Genomic DNA, 21,695 nt, shown 5'->3' with positions numbered 1-21,695 from the left:
TAGGAAAGATTTTCTCAGGGATGGTAAAAAGCCCATGCATGCGTTACCCATCCCTGACAAAACCTGGAGACACTAAGGCACAGTAAAGAAGATATTGTAGAAGCTTTTAAGGTCTCTTCTTTAGCGTCTTTTTCAGAAACAGCAAAGCCATGTTGGGATAACATTTTCTGAAGTAAGCTGGGCGAGAACATCTGCGATGTGCACCTTGGAAACTTTTATTCCAAGTTATTATAATTTCAGAAAACTACAAGCATCTGAAATGTGAAGACATAGAATGTGGTTATGTCCATAAAATAAGACAAAAATGAGAGCTATTAGTATCATGTTGGCATCTAATTTGATAGCTTCTCTGGTATCAGCAACTTCTCTTAAATTATGACAGAGCAAAGAACATCATTCCATCTAGCTAGGTTTTACTGAGTGAATTTTTAAAGGCTGTATCACAACAGCAAAGTAATATTATTGCCCCATATAAGCCTGATGTGTACAGCAGTCTTGTAATGTTCTCCTGACATGCACCAGCTATTAATTTGCTATTTTTGTACTGAACATTTATTATTACCAAGTATCTTGCCCTTTGCTTGGCGATTCTACTATTTTCTCTAATTGTAACTTCCCTTAACATTTGATCTCTTGTACACTGATACCCCTTCAGTTTTGGAGTTGCCAGCAAACTTCATCAGGACCAAATTTATGCCAGGAGATACAAATATGCTAGCAAAGACACTAAGCAGTCACATGGATACAGAATTCCTGTAAAAATTAAGTTAGTCAAGACAAGCTTCTAAAATCCCTGAGAGACCTGGTAAGGGCTACAGTCAACAAGACACACTACTGATGAAATATGATTAACTGTCCTGATTTCACCAGAGGAGTGGGGTTTGTGCTGCTGTCTTCCACAAAGCTCCTTGTATAATTATTATTGTTATTAAGCTCTAGGCCCTGTGTCTGGAAAGCAGTTTGTTTGGGGCTTGGTGACACAGAAAAAGAATACTTTCTGGGTAGGAGTGTTACCAAAAAAAACCCCCACAAATGTGGAGTCACTGCCCCTACGCAAGGCTCGAACTAAGCTGCAGCTTATAACACTAACAGATTCATTTTACTGTAAACTCGTAGTTTATTCTGATTTTAGCAGACACAAGAAATCAGACCAAGTTTTCCAAACCCCACATCTATCTATCTTAGTTATGTAGTTCAGATGTTTCCAACATTAGCGTACTGCTTATTTAAAATGTGTAACAGTAGGAAAAGCAGCAAAGACAAAGCATTGAACTGACTTCCAAAAGTATCAGCCTTTGTCAACTAAAATATTTACTTTTGACACAAGTCCCAATTAGTTAAAAACATTCAATCCAATCTTAAAATAGAGGTTCAAACTACCCAATTTATTCTTGGAACAGTCACTTGCTCTCAGGATTAGGAAGACAATGGCATCCAGAGCAAGCATGAGCCCTCTCCCCTCTTATTACAGTTAATCAGGAACATAAATACTATAATGGAGCTGAGCCCCTGCAAACTCACCAGGCTGTGCATAATTTCCACTCCAGCTGGATTCACTGTGAGTGCTTCATCATACAATTGCTTAGCCTCCTCCAAATTGCCTTTCATCTCTGCAAGCCTCCCACGCATGTACAGTACAGCATGAGATGTGGGGAAAAGACTAGCTGCCTCCTGGGTACAAAAGCCTGCTTCTTTGAGATGCTGCTGTTCCAGGAAGAGTTCAGCTGAAGGAAAAACAAAACACCAAGCCATAAAAATAAAGCAAAAACCACCCTGCCATTAGATGAAATGAAGCAGAGACCTTTCTTCAGATTAATTATGTATCATCTGACTTAAGCATATTAAAACGTGAGGCCATGATCCTGCACAATGCTTAGTACTACGGTTAGTGTTTATGATCACGACTGGATTCACTGAATGTATCTTTTCCTAATGCTAAGGGATCTATACAGATGCTCATGGACACCTTTGAGTGGTGTCCTAACAGAGACCTTAAGGATTCCTTCCTTGGGAAAGTAAATAATGCTGAACTGAGCCCTAAAGAAGCAGGGCTGGTAGCTACTTGGAGCCACCACAGGTTTTTCAAAAATAATCTGGGGGAGGAAAAAGAACAGAATTAGCCATCATTGTCTACTAAGAACTTAAAAAATGTGAGAGTAATAGGACACTATTACACTGTCTGAGCTGGACACCAGATAACTTACTTAGGAGAGTATTTTTCCATTTTAAAAGATGATTAAAAGTGTTTTTCTCTGCTTATTTGGCAAATTTTTGAGACAACTTCCCTTAATTTTTCAGAGACTGTTAAAATCAAAAGGCTCTTATAATATAGACTTATTTATATTGTGTATTTACCATTCACATCCTCATACATTACAGAAAAACAAAATACAGCTCCTGGAAGAGACCGCTCATTTACTTTCTTGAACAAGCAGCAATTATCTTAGTGGTTTTCTTAGAAAAAAATATGTAACAGGCATACTTACGTGTTTGAATGTCAACTTGTTAATAAAATAATTTCCCCTGATAAATTTTGCAACATATCTCATGGTTGAACTTCAACATTTCTCAGGATTTGGACTAGATGATTGTGGTGTTGGACTGGATGATTGTTGCAGGTCCCTTCCAACTGAAATATTCTATTCTGATTCTAGACTTATTAGATATTAAATTCTTTCAAAAGGTCAAAAGTGACACTTAATTTTCACTGCCACATGTAATCGAAAAGTTTTTATATACAAACATATACACAAATACGTCAGTGTGTATGTAGATAAAATAATTCTCTTCATACAGCAGGCATTGCTCTTTGATCCATAACCTGTGTTCTACATGTTCTCACTGCAAAAGCACGGTGTCTTTTTTTTTTTTTTTTTTTTTAACTGATGTCATGCAGTAAGTATTGACAGTTCAAGAGTCCAATTCAAAATTACTAATTCAGGCTCCAGATTTAGAAAAACTATTCTGAAATTAGACACAACCTTAAATGTCCTGACTTTTTAAGGCAGTGAATAGTCTCAGGAAGTCTCTGTGAGGGGGGAAATTAAGAGTAAAAATTCCTCTTGAAGAGCTTTGAAACTCTGCAATTTCAAAACACTGGGAGACCCAGATGACTCTGGGGACTTGGCCTAGTGACGTGGAGCTTGCTGGAGGTGAGCAGGGAAGCATCTCAAAGGCAGTCCCCTGCCTGACCACGGGAAAGCTCCACCTTGGCCCATCTGACATGAGACTGGGATCACAAATGGCATTTCTACTGGCACACCAAAAATGATCCCACAGTGAAGTGACAGCATGGCTGAACACTCTTCCACTTCTGAGGTGACCCTCCTCGAAGAAGGATGAGACACTGTCGAGAAAGTGCTTGAATATTTCTCAGCCATCCCTAGGTTGTGGTACAAGATAAATGTCATTCTCCAAGGCTGTCAACATGAGCAAAATATTAGTTCCTTCCGAAGAGTTATACTCTTTCAGAATGACTCATACGCATTTCTTTCTGGTTAATCACAAAATCTCTGCATGCATCCCTTCCCTTGGCTCCAAGAGGCTGCAGCTATCTATAACAACAGAAAGCAAGGCCATGTACCTTGTCAAGCTGAATATGTGCACAGCCTTATGCAAAAATTGGTGGGAGGACAGTATTTTCCTTGCACTTCCAAGGAACAGAGCGTTTTCCTGCCAAGTGCTGCACAGCAGCTGACGCCATGCATGTGGCATTAATGAGCCTGGGGATGTGCAAAGCGACGATTTACAGCCTGAAGATGAACACTCCATCCCCAAAGCTTGCACAAACTTAGGGGCACAAAAAAATGGGTAAAATCCTGGCACTGTTTGAAGTCAGCAGAAGTTCTGGATACTGCCATACTAAAAGCTCTATTAGCAACTAAGACCATGGTGTGACTTGTTTCGTTTCAGAACAGAACTGGGAGCAAGTGGGTTTAGATGTGAAATCATGCACGGCTGGTGTTCCAATGCATGCAAAACAGAGAGAACTTATTCTTTCTATGGCGCCTGTAAATATTCTTCAGTAATAACCATTATTTAGAGGAAGTGCAGCAACACAGAATCTAAGTAAGAACTACAAATTGTATTTTATGGTATGGTAATGCAGCATATTAAAGTTCAGTCTGTTTCTTCGCAGGCTCAGTAGTCAATAAAAATGATTTAATGGTGTGGGAGGCCTAATTTGCATAAAAAAGAATGAGAGGGGTGCCTTTTGGTTACAAAAGGAAAGGAGTGCTTATTTAAATTTTTAGCTACCCACCTAAAAATAGACATTAACGGACATCATTTAGGCATGCATTAAAATGTGTTTTCTGTAAACTCATTTTTCACTTCTGTTACACACTCACTTTATTTGCAGATTAACAAGATATGCTTATGTAACATGGAATAAAAACAAAGCTAGAGGCAGAAATCAAGCCCAAAAAACAAGGACCTATTAAACTCACCATGGTAAAACCCTCAGTGGTCCTGAAAATAGTGAATCGTCTGCTTTCATGTTACCTGGGTTAGCAGCTTCCCGACCATTGGATTAATCAGCCTATATCCTTATATAACTTAATTTTGCTGTAAATAACATCTAACCAAAATAGCAGCTCTGTGAGGAAGTTCTATTATACAGACTTGGCCTCTAGCTACACTTCAAAGCAGAGAATACCTCCTCATGCTGACACAGGCATCTAATATCTGTGAAAGGGTCAATGCTTCAGGGAAGCCATTTATGAACCTCTCATCATTGTACTAGTTTGTTCTTGGTACTGACATTCTTCAGAGCTTTGAATCTAAAACCAAGCTTCCTTGCTCTCTCTCACTTAACACCATTCCCATAAAAACTTAAATAAATTTACAAATTTACATTCTGTTTTGACCTAAAAGTTCTTTGAATGCTACTGAGCAGAGAGATGATGTGATGGTGTGACGATGTACCACTCTTCTATTTTCTCTGCAGTAATGACAGAAACTCTGAATATGAACGACATTTGGGAATATTTCAGCACTCTTACCTCCAGGTAAGAGACAGTGCACTGCATGGATGGACCAAGACAGGTTGAAACATTCACTTTCAGTTCAGTTATTGAAGCCTGTGCCTGCACTGAGACCACGAACAGCTATCCAGCTGACTTCAAGGTTCAGCCTAGCACGATTCATTCCTTTCTCAGATCCACTTTATGTTTCCCATTGGTGCTCTCTTGCAGCACTGTCCAACCTATTCTGCTGTTCTTCCAAACAACAGTTGTCTTGTGGCTATGGCCTCTTCTGCCTGGACTTGCAACTGGACTGATGCACCCATTTTAATGCTGGGCCCAGCCCCTGAGAGCAGCATGCCTCTGCACTGGGATTATTATTAACTTCTAATACAAGCTCCTCATTCTTTCAGCTATTTCTGCTAGCATTTAAGCTCGTCTACAGTGAAGATCCTTAATCAAGTGAAAATTGCCAAAGCATATCATCTACTTGCTCTCTAAAGGCCCCTAACAAATGCACAGACCAAGAGCAATTCCCAGAACACTGTCAAAGCTGGGTGAACTACAGTCAGCCCCTTTATTCTGTGCAAGATAAAATTATTTGCAGAGTTCTGTTAGGGAGTCCATCAGCACTGCAACAACAGTGTAATCCAGTCATGTCTGCACCACACTGTTGTCTGAGAAACAGAGCTGTTCAACCTCACCTTGAACATTGACTCTATTCTCCATTTCAAAGCAGTGTCAAGAGCAATAGTGGTTGTCACTGCAGCAACAATTTTAATTGTAGCCTAAAGAAATCAAACAGATTGAAATGCTTTTCTGCAAGGTGAACAATGCAAGAGTTAAAATTTGGTTATTTGTGAATCTCTTTTAGTGTTATCCAAGAGGCAGCACTTAACTCCCACAAAGCAGACTGCTCCACATCACTTGGCTGTGTGTGCCTGATGCATCTAAAGCACTCTACTCTCACCCACCCCAAAAATGTTACTGCATAGTGACATGGCCAAATGCCCAGCAGGATGGTACAGTGCAGAGCTGCCCCTCACACTTAAGGAGGTGAGAGCATCTGTGAGGGTGTGCTGGAAGGTCATTTCTGTTCCACATCAGCTGCCTTCAGGAGTTATTACTGCTTGTTACTGCAGGAGCCCTCAGCCAGCTGGAAAGACCCACTTTGAGAGAGCTCTGCCATCAGCATCCAGTGCCGAGCTATTACCATGACACAGGGTTCCCCCACTGCCTTTCCTTGCTGGCAGGGGAGGTTCAGTCGTTGTTCCACGCTATGACACCACCCTGCATGCTGTAGCTTGACAATTCATGGCAGATTGGACAGAAGATTCCTCCAGGCATATCCTGAGTACAATAATTTCATGTGATGCAAACGTTTGATCCAGAAGTGAAGTACAGAAACTGCTGCTTGTTCCCCTACACCTGAGTTCAGCCACTTGCACTTTTGAATGAGGCAACAGATTTACATCGTCTTTGCATGCAAAGTAAATTTCAGGGACCGGCTTTAAATTCCAAAGCTTCAGGTCTCACAGGGCCTGAAATGACCACCAAGCTTCTTTAGGTACAAAATGCAGCATTAGAATGAAAGCTTTTGGAAGCAGCACAGAAGTGCCACACACTACCTTCTATACTAAATGGTGCAGTCAAAACATGACTAACAGCCCAGACAAGTACAAATTCTTATTTTCTGCCTCTGGTGTGAACAAATGTCCTGCCTCATTCTTTGTGACCGTGTACATTTTTGACCGTGTACATTTTATCACTTGTCCAAACTTACTGAGCAGCTGAGGAAATGCTAGTTTTTGGTACCCTCAGTCATTCTCTGGCAGTTCAACAGGTTTCTCTCCATCTTTTGACAAATTTTCTACAGAATGCTTAACAAAAGGCATCGGTAGCTGCTGCCTGCTTCCTTCACAAGCAAGTGTTCAAGACACCCGTGAATATTTGCATGTCCCAGATTCTGAGAAATGGTATATGTGCTCTTTGAATATTGTCCATGCCAAAGAATTACTAGTCCACAAAGTTTCACATCCTGCTCCAGCAATAAGAAACATCCAGAAGCCTCAGGAATGGAGGAGCCAATTCCAAAAGCCCTGTACCGACATAAGGCTGCAAGAATCTTTTTGACTCTTTAAGTTCATTGTTGGCAGAATTAAAATAAACCAAACTGGAGAGTGTAGAACAAATGTATTAATCCCTCTTGAGGATGTTCAGATGAAGAGAAATGGGGAATTTGGTGATCTTTAATCTCTACCACAAGCCTAGAATAGAGCTTGCTAAGCCAGGAGGCTCAGCAGAACTACTGCTGGTTTCTTAACTTCATTTCAAAGGGGACATAACCAGCTCACTTTACCATTTCTATCAACAGCTGAAGTGTTCCTAATCCCTCCTAGAAAGTAAATACTGCAGGGGAGCCATCTTTGCAGTACACCTTTATTCTCCTCAGAAATGGAAGCGAAATAAACGACTCTCCTGTTTCCCCTCACCAGGCTCCAGCTTTTCACAGTGCTTTGTGTCACTGTAAAGGCACACAAAAATTAGCAGCATTTTTGGAGCTCAAGAACTCAAGCAGTGAATGGGGAAGTTCTAAACTTGAAATTCTAAAATTTGAAAGGGCTTAAAAAAAGAAGGAAAAACATTAGAATTGGTTCAACAAGCAGGGCTGCATTACAGGACAGTATCCTGGCAATATCAATAAAGATGTCTCCCACACCTGATTAACACCTTTAATATCAGAGTTTATAACTTGCGGGGGCTTAGGACTGCGGAAAGCTTGGAGATGGAGAAACACCGACGTGCCCATGGGCAGGCTGTGCAAACACAAGCTGTGCTGGGTGAGCAGAGGGGCAGCAGGGGAGGGTCTGGCTGCACCCCTGGCTGCTGCCAGGATCCGGTTCCATGGCCGCGGACCAGCGCGTTGGTGACCTCAGCCCACCGGCCCTGACGACACTTTCTTGTGGAACAAAGCCCATCTCCCCTAAGGCAGCTTTTTCCCAGGAACTGGCCCATATGGAATAAAATAAATAAATCACAAGTGTTTTGCGAAGGGGAAAAAAAAAAAAGTTCCTGCTGTACATAACTCGGGGGAGCAGATGTTTTTCCATTAGCTCACTGTTCTCTGCTGCACTGGCTCTCTTTGCGTTTCTTGTTTGTAGCATGTTCAGTAGAAACTATTTTTCCCAGGTTAAACTTTAGCATGTTACTGAGACAGCAGGTAGCCCAACCCAGCCCCACTGTGAATACACAAAATAGTAGCCTCATCATTTTTCCCTAAATGCTCCTTTAAACTAGCCTTAGGGTCTACCTGGTGAGGTTCACAGGCTGAGCTTAGCAGGCATTTAGCCAAACTTAGATCAAATTACCAGACCTACTTTGCTGTGGGTGGCCATATTTGGTAAAGTATTGGGTTAGTCAAGAAGCTAAATTGTCAGATATAAACTACTAGTAAAGACAAACAAAGTGGACCTTGTAGTTAAAAGTAAAGCTTAAAATAATACAGTAACAGGAGCTAGAATATTAGAACTCTTATTAAAACTGGCTTGTAGCATTCTAAAATGCTCTGTATAAACAGAGCATACGGTTATTACTGCTTGGAAATATAATCACACATACTTCAGATAAGAAATCATTCCAGTTACCCAAAGAGCCTAGAACTATTAACACTATTTCTTTCCAATACTGACACGCTTTGCTCTCTGGGTCAAAAGTGATCTTATAAAAACGTCAAATGAAGGTAAATTTTGGTCATAAATTTGAACGATTTCAAGTATATTTTCTTTAGCCAAACAGCATGACTCTATTTTCTAAACAAAAGGGAGGAGTACTGGCATGACTGTCAGACGTATTAGCACTAATAATCTCTAGGATTCCCTTGCAGCTCTTCCTGCAGGAAGAGGGAGGAGTTAACAAGCTTTACCAGTGCCACTGAAGTTCCTTGCCTCTTCTCAAACTTGTATTCAAGCTCTCACCCATGAAAAGTAGAACAAAGAGGTGAAATGAGCATAAGGATGGCATAATGACCACCTCTCCTGGAGCTGCACCACCACAGCATGTGGACTGTAGCACTGTTTCTAAGTACTCCTTGAAATGAGCTGTTTCTCAGACTTGGGGCCAAGAATAATGTTTAGGCTCATAAATGTTAAAGTGTTCCGAGATGACTCTTTTTAAGCAGCCATTACATTCAAGAGGACTAGGGGGGGTTATTGTTAAAAGGGACCAGACAAGCTGTGTTAACAATCTTCACGGCAGAACACTTGGAAACAGAATATGCCTGTTAGTATTTCAAGCATGCCTGCTGCAGGGGATGTCTCTAATCTTTGAGGACAGCACACTACTCTTCTAAAGCTGTGACTACCTGTGCAGAAAACAGGAAGATATGGAAGCCCATACTGTACTCCCAGGTGGTCCTATAAGAGATAGCTGGACATGAGATTAACAGTGAGAATTCATAATTTTATTTTGATGCCTGAAAAAGACTCCTTCTAGAGACCACAGATCCATCAAGCTGTTCTTTGTTTACAGGAGGCTACAAAAAATTAGCTTGTCAAAGATCACCAGGCATTGCTGCAGGGAAAGACAAGGTACAGCACCTGTTACAGTGCAACACTTTTCGATTTAACAACTGCACATCCAAAGATGGTGCTTTATTGTCTTCCCTACAAAACTATGCTGATCACAAACCCAGGAAAGTTACAGATAAAACCACTAAATGTTTGCTCTCTTATGGATGAAATAAGTATCTTTATCATAGCATAAAAGGGATTAACTATTTGCACAGGGTTCACAGCCTTCCTTTCAGCCACTGTTAAGGGAACACACATTCTCACAAGCTAATTGTGAAACCCGCTAGAGGACAAGGGGTCTCCAGGCTGGAGGGACAGAGGATGCCTCTGCACAAGGCAGGAACTCCTACTGCAGCTGGAGGATGATACAGTAAGGATTCCCCTATGTAAGTACCACTGGATAGCCATCACCCCCTAACAGTTCCTTTTGCAAGTATATATATGTGCTGGCTTTGTGGCCTGGCCTGGCTGCTGTAGAGCTGTGGGATAGCTGGTCTTGCGTGCCTCTTCCCAGTCTAACACAAAGTACAAAGTTCTAACTACACCAGCTGGTTGGTACCACCAACTTCCATGCCCTGGGATATGAGGAGGCAACTGCAATGGCTCTAAAGGAACCCAGGCACGATTGCAACCTGGCACCATCAGTCCATACCCATGCACAGAGCCACAGCCAGCTGTGTCCTGTGAGTGTCTGAGAAGGACAGATGCTTTGTTATATATTTACTGCAGTATGAGGTTAGGGAATTGTAATAACTTTATCTGAGGATTTATGATTCATGCTAAAAAGGTCGAAGTGTTAATGACAACAAAAAACAACACCACACGAGTAATTTCCCAAAGGCAGATTAGTTTTTTTCCCTTTGGAGACAGGACACTGAGGTATGAAGAAGTTAGGCAACTTGCCTGGAGTCACAAGATGAGTCACTGATTGAAAAAGGACAAGTCCAAGCTAAACATGATAAAAATCTACAGCATACTGATGGCAGACCTTCCATGAATATCAAATGACTCCTCAGGAAGGCATCTGAATGTTACACTAATTGCCAGTTGCTTTCCAGAGCCATTAATTTTGGGGTGAACTGGAATGCAAAACCACCCGACTACCTCAACTTCCTCTAACCATGCATTTCTGTTCAATTTGTTGTTTGTGAAATATCTGTTTCGGAAGTTATTTCTTCCAAGTATACTTGTTCCTCCTTTCCCCTCCTTTCAGACGCGAAAGATCCTAGTAGTGAAGGTCAGTGACACCCTTTGGATTATTCCATTCACTAAACTCAGCATAAGGTCAACACACTTCCAAGAAGGCCTCTAATTATGCAGGCACTGTGCTCTTCTCCACGATGGGTAAAGACTGCCCCAAAATACCTGCATCTCTCTTCATCCCTCAGGATACCAGAATGCAGCAGCTTCCACACTGCTGTGAGAAGAGAATGGCCAGCACTTCAGCAGGAGCTCATTAAGCTGCATCCATAACAATAACTGACTTCAGTAATGAAATTACAAAGCAGTCACAGTACACGTTTTCAAAATATCAATCCTGAATCGAGTCCAGCTAAAAGTAAGCATGAAGCGCAACAAAGGCTTAAAAAGTGATAAGAGAGAAAAGTTGCAGCTTATAAAAATAAATTCTATCTAAAAGTATTAATTAACACCTTTCAGAAAGGCACTCTATTCACACTGAAAAGCAATCATAGCAATTCACAGCAAGCACTATGTCTTTATTGCTTTTGTCTTTTCAGACAATAGCAAAAATGTAAACTGCCTAGAGCTATCTGCAGGATGATGGACAACAGACACCTGACTTCTCATCATAATAAACTCCATTTATTTTGCTCCCCACCAGCCTTCTCTGCAGCCTTAAATCAGGAGTATAAAGTGGATAAAGCAAATTCTTGCTGGTGATTTTGAAGCCCACAACACACACCACTGAAATTTCCATCCACACAAGTCATTAAAGTGAACACATGTAATTAACTTAAAGGATGATGCATTCTAAAAGGTGACTTCTTTTCTTAATCAATTTATAGCAAAACCAATGTCATATATTTTGTTCTAGAACTAAAGTCTAATTGGTAGGAAAATACCCACAAAAACAGCTATGAAAATCTTTGCTGAGAAGTAGGGTGAGACTGCCAGGTCCTATGTGAGAACTGTCAATTGCATGGATTAACAAAATGAGAATTTGAAAGGTTCCCCTGCACGAAGAATAGAAAACTACCAGCAGCTTTCCAGGGGGTTCTGCTTTTTTTTCTTCATTGCAAATGGTGAGACATCCAACAAGCAATCACAGCACTCAAAGGTAATTTCAACTGTGGGCCCAGTTATGGAAGAAAAACTGTGTCTCCTAAAAACAAAATTACAGCGTTGGGACTCTATCAGTTCTGAAATGCTGGAATGCAAACAGCAGAATGTGCTGGGCAACTCTGTTCTTCAACAAATGTCCTACATAAAACCTCTCCATGGGTTTGGAGATCGCTTGTGGGTGGAGTCTCTCCTCACTGTTTTCCCTTTACGTGTTCTGCTGTAGCATATTTGCATTAGTGTCTCAAACTGATACTCAATCTACAAGGCCCTGGGAGGTTCAAACAGTCAAGGACAGAGTGGAGAACAGGCTCTTTTTAATAATTTCCACTTAAATCCTCACTTAAACCTCAGCAAAGATTGGAATGCTTACAGTTAAGACATGGTTTGCCCAGTCTTACAGGGAAGCATTAGTAAAAGGAGAACAGAAATAATTGTTCTTATGAACCAGCATTTGTTAACGAAGAACTGCCTACCCTCTTTTTCAAAAAGCATATTATAGTGATGACTAAAGTTTTCTGTGTCTTTTGGAAAAACAAAAGTGAGCTGAAAAGTCACATTACTACAATATTTTTTGGGGAGTCAAAATCAAATACGTGGTGTATCAAAATCAATCTGAAATAGATTTGCTGCTGAAAAAGAGTGGTTTTCAACTAATGACTTCAACTATTCTTAATACTTATGTCATTTGCTTCACCACTGGAGGGAAAGAGGAACTCCAGGTAGCTCAGGACTTACCAGCTTGCAGCCAAATCTGTTCAAGAGTTGTCCACAGCTTCACTGGTCCCTGCTTCATTGTACTGCTCTGCACAGTTATTTCAGACATGGCCTGTTCCAGCCTTGAAGCAGCAAGGGAAGAGGCTCGTTGTGATCCTATGAACCAAACAAACAATAATGTATTTTATACTTATTTATGGTATTTCTTTGACTTGTTAAGGCAGCGGGTCTGATCCTCCACTCGCTGCATTGGTTTTATGTAATAAGAACTCCGCTGAATTTTGGCATGACAAACTGGAGAAGTATGTTTTATAAAAGGTTAATTTACTGAAAAAAACCTACTAAATTATCCAAGGGCTGCAGCTCAAACAAGCAAATTAAGAGACACAGTAATTTTATAAAGGTCTGCTTAGCATTCATCAAGGAAGCAACCATATTTTGCTCGTTTGGAAAGCAGAAGTCTAGCATCAAATATTTTCCACACATATCCATTTCATAAGCACAGTCATCATACAATGATGATGTACCCCACTAAGGTAAAAAATTCATACAGCATTACAAGGTAGCTTAGCCCATTCACATAGCACACACATCTCAAGTGACATCAATATTCTTCTACTGATTTAGAGGCAGGGTGGTTTTTCATTTAACCTTGGGGAGCAGAAAGTTCAGAGCTTTGACTATATAAACCTTTAGTATGCACTGTAACATTTATACAAGAATAAAGTATTTGGCGCCCACACCTTGGGGACAAAACATCACATCAAAAGCTTATCCCAGGAGGTTTGCATGGGCAGAAACCATGTTCTCCAGTACAGCAAGTGGGATTATACTGGTGAGCCAACCTCCCAGAGGGGAATCAAGATGATGGCAACAAAATAAGAAGCTACAAACTGAGATTTCAGAGTTGGCTTTGTAAAGATTTGACAAATAAATATTTTAATATACTGTCCTAGGTTACAATGTAAGATGTGCCCAAAGTATGTATTCTATCACCATCTACAAGAGATGCTGAAACTAGGTTGAGCAGTGTTTCCCTTGCTCTCTTCCTCCAGACTATCTTCTGTTAATGGCCCATCAATGCCCTGCTGCATGACTCCTAGGTAACTCCCTCCAGGAGCTATCTCTGTTTAATGGGCAATCGAGGACCCATTGCAGGACTCATAAAATTATATCAGCCCATTGTGTGATGCTCCGCCCAGGGGGAGGAGCCAAGCATTCCCACCTGGATATAATCGGGGCCTTGGGACAGCACAGGCAGCCTTACCTACTGGATTCCCAGAGGACAAGAGCTACCAGACTTTTCTGTGGAAACACTGCTTCAACAAGACCACTTCATCGGGACTGCTGCCACCACAGTTTCAGGTTGTATTCTGACTCTGTCAGTGATCTTTTGTACTATTTCATGTGTTTTATTTTATTTTACCTTTTTTTCCTCTCCTATTAAATTGGTTTTTTCTGACTTGGAATCTCTCACTGGTTTTGCCTTCAAGCCAGTACATATACATAGGTTTTAATGTGATTTTATAGTTGATAAGCACTTGTTCTTGAGAGCTGCTGTGACTGAAGCACTCGTGTTGATTAGCATTAGTCTTGAATCTATCCTTACAGGCTGACCTCACGAACCACAAGATCCTAGAGTTAAAACCCCGCTTTTTCTCTCCCGCAGCCACGGGGCATATGCACTTAATGGTCTCTCGGAGAGGGACAGCACGCTTTTCCAGAGAGGGTTGCCAAACCACATCTCACCAGCAGACCAACACATCACCCTCTGGTCCCCAGCCATGGTCTCCCAGCCACCTCCGCTCCGGATGCTGAGCAGGGACCCAGCCTCCAGCCAGGCATGAGGGGAGGCACATTTCTGCTTTATCCTCCCACGCCAAGCACCTGTGCTCTGCAAGGCTGGACATGGCTGCAGCTTCTGCTTAACCCGAGGTGAGCGTGTCACGGCTTGGGAGAGACCACAAGTGCAACTCCAGGCCCAGAACTGCTATGGGAAATATTTATCCTGTTATCTCATCGCAAACTAATGTCATTCATTTCAAGCAGGAGAACTTCAAAACAGCCCTGCAGCAGGCGCCTCCCACGGCTCCCTTGGAAAATGCAAATGTGTTCTTCCCAGATGCATTTCTTAAATTCCTATATATTTTCAAAGACATTCCTGATCTAATGTTCCAAGAGATGACAGTGTGGTAATGTAGCAATTCCAGCTTTAAGGATATGGGTAAAAGCCATTCAGCTTTGCAGGGAGAATTTATTGCATTTATCAGTTTATTTAACTGATCCACCTTCAGCCTGTTTCACTGCACGAGATTCCTCCCCTGCATTGCCCACTCACACTCCTCTCCCCCATCCCTATCTCCACCAGTGAGAATTTCACTGAAACTCCCAGAAATTCAAGTCAGACTAGAGCTGCTTGACACAGGGATAACTACCAAGCTTTTATCCCCAGCCATCCAAAACACAGATAGCTTCTCTGCAGTGCAGAGACAAGAAAATGGACACACAAACAGCTAGTGATGTAATTAGCAGAGCTTTGAAGTTAGGGCAGACTTCTTGCCTTCTAGACTGGCAAACTTGGAAAAAAATTACATGTACTTTGTGGATTGTGCAGTCAGCCTAACCCCAGATTCTTGGATCAGCATGCTTTGAATGCAACTTTCAGTACCACATTTTTCTGCTAAGGCTGCCCTCTCCCAGAGAGGCTTTGTGGAGCTGTTTTTCTTGCAAGTACCCAAACGTAATGCTGGGCTGTTTGCACTGGGTGGGCAGATAGGCTGGTGTCTTATTCACATCCTCACAGAGCTCAGGGAAATCCTCTTTTCCTTGCAAATCAATCCAAGAAAACTAAATCACCATAAGGCACCTTTGTGCATTTTGGAGAGGTTCACACGCTGCCCAAGTAGATCCAGTCAGAATCTACTAAAGCATCCTTCTCTCACAAAGCAGACTTCACAGGAATGTAACAGCATAGCTGCTCTCAAAGAAACCCAAGTTAGCTGCTTCATTAGCCCAGTAGTTGCCAACAGGGGAATTTGAGACTGAGACTGATCCTGCCCAGTGCAGTGGGCATCTGCACAGTCAGACAAATGAGACCCAAGTTAATTAGCAATTTACATGGAGGCTCTTTGTAGTAAACATCCCTTGGCATTCCAGTCCTTTGATGTTTACTTTCTTTTCCAGCCTACAAGAGGAAGCAATATTTCAGGCAGTGACCACGCCATCCCTGCCCGCCTCAGCCCATACTCCACTTTTGCCAGCGCTGTCCTTGCCCATCTCTGCTGGGATGCTCACAGCAGTTCTTAAAGCTTGACTGACCAAACAAACTCTGTAAGAGAAGGTTTTTGCCAGCCTGGCCCTTCCGGACTGAAACAGGCTCAGCCACATCTGAATCTCAGGCAAACAATACAGTTACCCTGGGGGTGGGCTGATGGCTACTGGAGCCACAAAAGAGTTTACCACTAAGACACTATATCCTGAGAGAGGAGATCAGCATGTGTCACACTGGCAGGACTCTCACCTCAGGGTGGGGGGGGGAGACAGAAAAACTTCAAGCAACATTAAAAAGAAAAGTATCTGAACATATCACTGTAAGATACCTCCTCCCAAAGAAACGTGCTAAAAAAACCTCCCCACAAAACCTTGTCTCGCAGAACTTTAATGTCATGCCTCAAAATATATGCAAATGTTGGCATAGGAAGATATCGTATCAATTTGTTATTTTAGTGCAGTCTCTTTCTCTATTTAACAGCTCTACCAGACAGAATATAAACTTCACATTTTACAATAAACCCCCCCACACATTTTGGAAATAACTCATGAAATTAAAAAACTGAATTTGTTGCGATGAGCTCTGCATATAAGCCATACAAAATCTATCTAAATAATTTTAAAGCACTGTTCTAGGATGTTTTAAGACCAAAAAGACCAAGTTTAATATTTTGCATTTATGAGAAAACTGCGATCAAAATAGAAATATAGCTCATTAGATTTACTAGGCTTATAAGATACACAGAACTCCCAATCCTAAATCACTTCAGGCAAAAGCATTATAAGATAAGACTAAATCAGAACAAGAATGAAACAGCAAGGCAGCTGACTGATATCAGTGAATTTAGTTAGGAACACTGCTTCAGTAGGAGAAGATGAAGAAAATAAAGAGGAATTAATCTTTCTGGCAGCAAACCTAAAATTCTGGCACAGCAAATTATCCTACTGTGGTCTAGCTGAGGGAGAGGCCCGTGTCAAACCCGGCCACAGTAACCCCCACCCTTCAGTGATGAGCCCAGAGATGACAGCGCGCCTGCGCAGCACAGTGACGCTGCTGCATGCTCCCGGGGGAGTTCACAACAGACAGCACTGCCTGCTCCACAGCCATGCAGAAATATCAGACCTCCTCCCTCCTTCAAAGCAGGCAGCCACTGCCCCAGCTCCGGGGAAGCACAAGGGCAAGAGGGGCTAGAGCTGTACTCTCCAATCGCACCCACTACTGCCCTCAAAGAGGCTCCCCAAAGGGACAGCAGACCCAGCTGCTTCCCTTTTGCAGATGGAGTGCAGCAGCACCCAGAGCCTGCAGAGAAGGGAGCCACAGAGCCCTGCTGAAACCAGCCAGTGCCAGCCCCACACTATGGTGGGTGCAGCAATTTCAGTACAAGCTGCATTCTTGCGTCCATTGTGGGGGCAAGCATGTTAGCATGGAAACCTGGATTCTCACAGGGGAGGAGGAATGTATTCCTTGCCTAAAACCAAACTGCATTCAGTGCAAATCACCTCAGGTGCATAAAAAGCTGATTCAAAGCTTGTACTTCACATTAAGTTGCTTTTTCTGGCAGGCAGCACCATGGCATACAGCACAATTAAGACTCAGATCAACCCTAATTCCCTAGAGATTTATGTGTTAGGTTTTTTTTTTCTCATCCAGTTTCTGAGTTTGAGGTTCACTTTCTTTGCAAGTGTTTCTTCTGCATCCACAAGGATAGGCATTTGATTCCCCAAAAACCCCTCCAAGTTAAAAGGCAAGTTTCTCACAACATCATCTTATTTTAAGCTAGGGTTTTAAAGAAGTACCAAATATCATGAGACTTACTACAAAAAAATCACAAGTCAGCAGCACTCTCTGAAAGTTTCCTTCCCCCCTTACTGCCAAGATCAGCTTTGATGTCTCAGTTATTTCCATCTGACTGTATGTGTTACTGTGAATATTTATTTACCATATAATAAAGCATCACAAGGTTTATGCACAAATCCCAAAGCAAATCACCATATAATAGGAATTGACACTCTCACTCAGCTTTCCAAAACCAACAATAGCAGCTGGCTTGATCAGGATATCTAAAAAGAATTAAATGGGGAGGCAGGCTGAGGGAAGGATAGAATAAAAAAAGACAGAATTGTACATCTCAGAGAGCTTCGTGAAAGAAAGCAGAAAACTCCTCTCTGTGTTATGCATGGGGAAGCCAAGGCACAGGCACAGTAACACAGTCTAGAGCAGAGCTGGCCAAGAAGGCAGAGCTGGACCTCCTGACCAGCAGCCCAGCAACATGGACATGTGCAGGCCCACCACCCTCTCCAAAGAAAATGAAACATTCAGCTCTCACAAAAGCACATGTTTAGGACAGGAAAGCACAGATCTTGTTTCCTTACCAGAATCAGTGTCATGAGCATCTGGAAGAGTGAGATGCAGTCCATTATGCTTTTTGATTACTGGTGTTTCGGTCACACTACTTCCTTTCTCAGAGCCGCTGAAAAGAAACAAAATTGTTACCTGTACATCTCTCAGTGGAGAATCGTTCCCCTAAAGCAGGCAATAGTTTAGCTGCCACAGGAAGTGAAAGATCAAGGTTTCCAGTTGTGAGAAATCAGCTTATTGAATGTATTAACATCTGCCCCACCGTCAATGGACAGGAAGCTCAGAGACTGCCCAGCAAGGGCTCCAGGGCACACACTGGTATTTAGTTTATTTAGTTTATTTGGCTATAGGGAGTCTTTGCAAGCCACTGGACAAGAAACACACTGGCAGCTAGAAGTCAGACTAGCTAGCAGATCCACACCCAGCAAGAACCACCACCTCTTGGGCTTCCCTGCAGAACAATTTGTTCACAGGTCTGCTGTGCCGATCCTTTTGAAACAGACCAATTACCACCTTCCACCTGGGTGCTAATTTCTTCATATTTTCATTTCAAAGGGCTTATTTTCTCCCCTTCCACCTTTGTTCTGCTCAAAAAGAGGAGGAAGATAAAAGCTACCAGACAGCACTGCTTTATGAAACAGGGAACCTCAGGTCTGTTCTTCTACTAGAATTCTGTCCTCACAGGAGAGGCCTTCCAAAGAGAAACTCACCAAAAAACATCATGTGCCTAACAAAAAATCACTTAACACAGATCTCCTGAGCCTTCCTGTCACCACATAGTCTGCCATCCCCCAAGGATCAGTGGTGATGATATCTCCTCTCATCATCCATTAAGGGATGAAATACCATAAGGAAAAGTGACTGCCCTGGCTACTTTTTCTGGCACAATTCCAAGCCTGCAGCTCAGCCCTTGGACAATATTCCTTCCAGGAAGCAAGCTGTCAGACAGACATGATTGGTGTGGATGCTCCCATCTTTCAGTCTGATGAGTCCTTTGATAGGGATTGCACAGAATCCCCTCGAACCTGCATTGACCTAGCAGAAGAGTAAGCCTGGGACTGCTATTTGGTTTTAAACACGATTATTCTGTTATCACAGAAAAAAAACAGTAAAAGATAAACCAAGTCTTGTCCTTCCCAGCTAACAACCTAAAACTGAAAGCCACTCAATCTCATTCATCATAATAGCAATCACATTTACAATAGCTAAATAACCTTTTACTTGGGCTTTGGGATGAAATATAATGGTTTCTGTTAATGCACTCTGAATTCTTGGGCACTGGACTGCACCAGTCTCTGTCCTTGAATGGGCCTCCCTTGTCTTCCATACTGGTTTACACACTGATAACTCATTTGAGACTACCACATAGTGACAGACATAAGGGAAAATTAAATTACCTGTCCTATGCCTCAGCCTTACCTAGACAGGATCGGCCCAAATGTAAGTGCCCTGGCCAGGAGCTGCTGGTGGAACTGTACAGACAGCTCTTAGTCCTGTGTATGCAGGAATAAGGCAGCTGCACTTCCAAATATTACTGCCAGGAGGCAAGTGCCACCTTAATGCAGCAGCCACCACCATGGAATCACTGTTTGGGCACATGCTGAAACACTGGCTAATACACTGCACTCCTGCTCTAAGGACAGGTGAAGAGATTGGAAAACCCCACTGCAATGCACTGTGCAGAACAGCCACTCCCAATGGCTTTGCTATCCCGGGGAAGGGCTGAAAATCAACTGCCCTTTAAAAGCTGCAGTACAAAGCCTACAGCCAGGAAAGCTTTTCGATGCACCATGGAAGGGGTAGTAGCCAGATGATTTGCTTTCTACATACAGCACTGGAAAGGCTGACAGCAGGACATCTACTGCTCATGTTTTTGAAACGTAATTGAGACAGTGGACAAATTGGTGACAAAAATGCTGAGTGGAACACTTGGTTGTGAGACTGCAGAGGCACCAGTTTGTCAGAGAGAAGACAGGGGACCTGAACAGGGCATATGAATAGCTGCTGGGGATAAAATACTGGGCCCTGAAAGACTTTTTAGTCTGTCAGAGTCACAGTAAGATTGCAAGGCCAAGAAAGAGGCCAGACAAATGCAACTGAAGTGCAATTTAATTGTGTAGAAAATTATCTACTGACTGAACCAGTAAAGTGAACTGGGTGCAACAGCTCTCAACTTTGTGCAAATACAACCTTCTCTTTTGCAAGAGGCCCTAAAAATGACTTTGTCCAAGTCTCACCGATAAGAATTCCCCTTAAGTTCCTTTGCAAGCCCTACCCAGAATACTTTACATATTTGTTAGCTGATACTGTTGCAATTTGCTAAATACAAGGGACTCCCTGGGTCACTGTAATCCAGTCGAAAACTGCAGGTACGAAGCTGATTCTTGTTACCTTTCCAGTAGTATTTCTTAATAAAAAATACCTGATGATGTATTTTTTGAGAAAGGAAAAAGAAAAGCCCTGCTGGGAACAGCAGTGAAATACATACTAGAGTTTTTAAAAGCAAAAGCAAAGCCATTTGTTTTGTTTAGGCTTCTATGGCTAAAGCTTATCAAAAGCCTCTAAAGCTATCACATCTTGGGTTTTTAAGTATGAGAGCCAAAGCACAGCTTGGGATCCAAATGCAGTCCAAATGGCTGAACTAGTTATTTGTCTGTTTTCCAATGTACTCTCTACAGTCTCAGGCTTGCAGCCCCACCTTGCAAGAGTAAATCTTCCTCAGTCATAATTGTTCAGTGTGGATTTGATCAGCTTCATGAGGACCACTCATGGGTATAAAGATTATTCATGTGAGAGGTACATGATTGAATCCTTAGCTAAAGATACTAAGGCCTAAGGAAATCAATGATTCAAGCCTGTAAGAGACCATTGCTGCTATGTAAACATCTTGATTTTTGTGTTTGGTTCGCTGCTCATTAGCTAAACCAACAAGAAATACTAATAACCCCTCAAGGACAACTTGTACACAGACATGCACCATTCTGTACCTATACTTCTGGAGTTTATAAAGCTTATACAAATGCATACAGAAACTGGGGAACAACTCAGCTTACATCACCCTGCTGTCTTGACTGCTGCCATCAAGCATGTTGTCCTTCCCATCAAACACAACCCCTGTGGACATTATGGGCGAGGGATCTTGGTATAATACTCCCAAAACACTGTACACTGGTACCTTAACTAGGGCAATATCCTAAGGGCATGGGAAGGAAGAAAACCCAACTCAGTATCTTCCACACTTTCTGAACTTTACCTTTCAGTGGGGCAGCAGATGAAAGGGAGCAAACAGGGAACTAGCTTCATGTGAATGCAGATTTACTAGGACAAGGGAAGGGGGAAAGATGCTACATCCTTCCTTTCTTTCCTTGCCCAGTGAGCACCAGGCTGTGCAACCAGCGTGCAACTACAGCATATGAGTTTGGCACTGCGCCTTCCCTTGGCTTACTCCCTTCAGGGCTGTGTCACCCCCACACATTCCTGGGTGGTGCCAACTACTGCAGACTGTGAACAATAGCT

General features: G+C 42.3%; 1 protein-coding gene across 5 annotated transcripts in view; it reads right to left on the bottom strand.

Moving 5' to 3' along the window:
* Positions 1–21,695, bottom strand: part of TTC7A (tetratricopeptide repeat domain 7A) — a 195,222-nt gene that overhangs the window by 39,129 nt on the left and 134,398 nt on the right. For all 5 annotated transcript variants that reach the window (XM_040058201.1, XM_040058202.2, XM_040058204.1 and 2 more), the window contains 3 exons: positions 18,194–18,291; positions 12,572–12,706; positions 1,522–1,724 (listed from right to left, as the gene is read on the bottom strand). In XM_040058201.1, the coding sequence (XP_039914135.1) occupies positions 1,522–1,724; positions 12,572–12,706; positions 18,194–18,291 (436 nt within the window). The remainder of the gene's footprint in view (positions 1–1,521; positions 1,725–12,571; positions 12,707–18,193; positions 18,292–21,695) is intronic.

The sequence above is a fragment of the Hirundo rustica genome, chromosome 3 (assembly GCF_015227805.2).
Source record: "Hirundo rustica isolate bHirRus1 chromosome 3, bHirRus1.pri.v3, whole genome shotgun sequence".
Classification (NCBI taxonomy): domain Eukaryota; kingdom Metazoa; phylum Chordata; class Aves; order Passeriformes; family Hirundinidae; genus Hirundo; species Hirundo rustica.
This window is presented reverse-complemented; position numbering and strand designations above follow the sequence as displayed.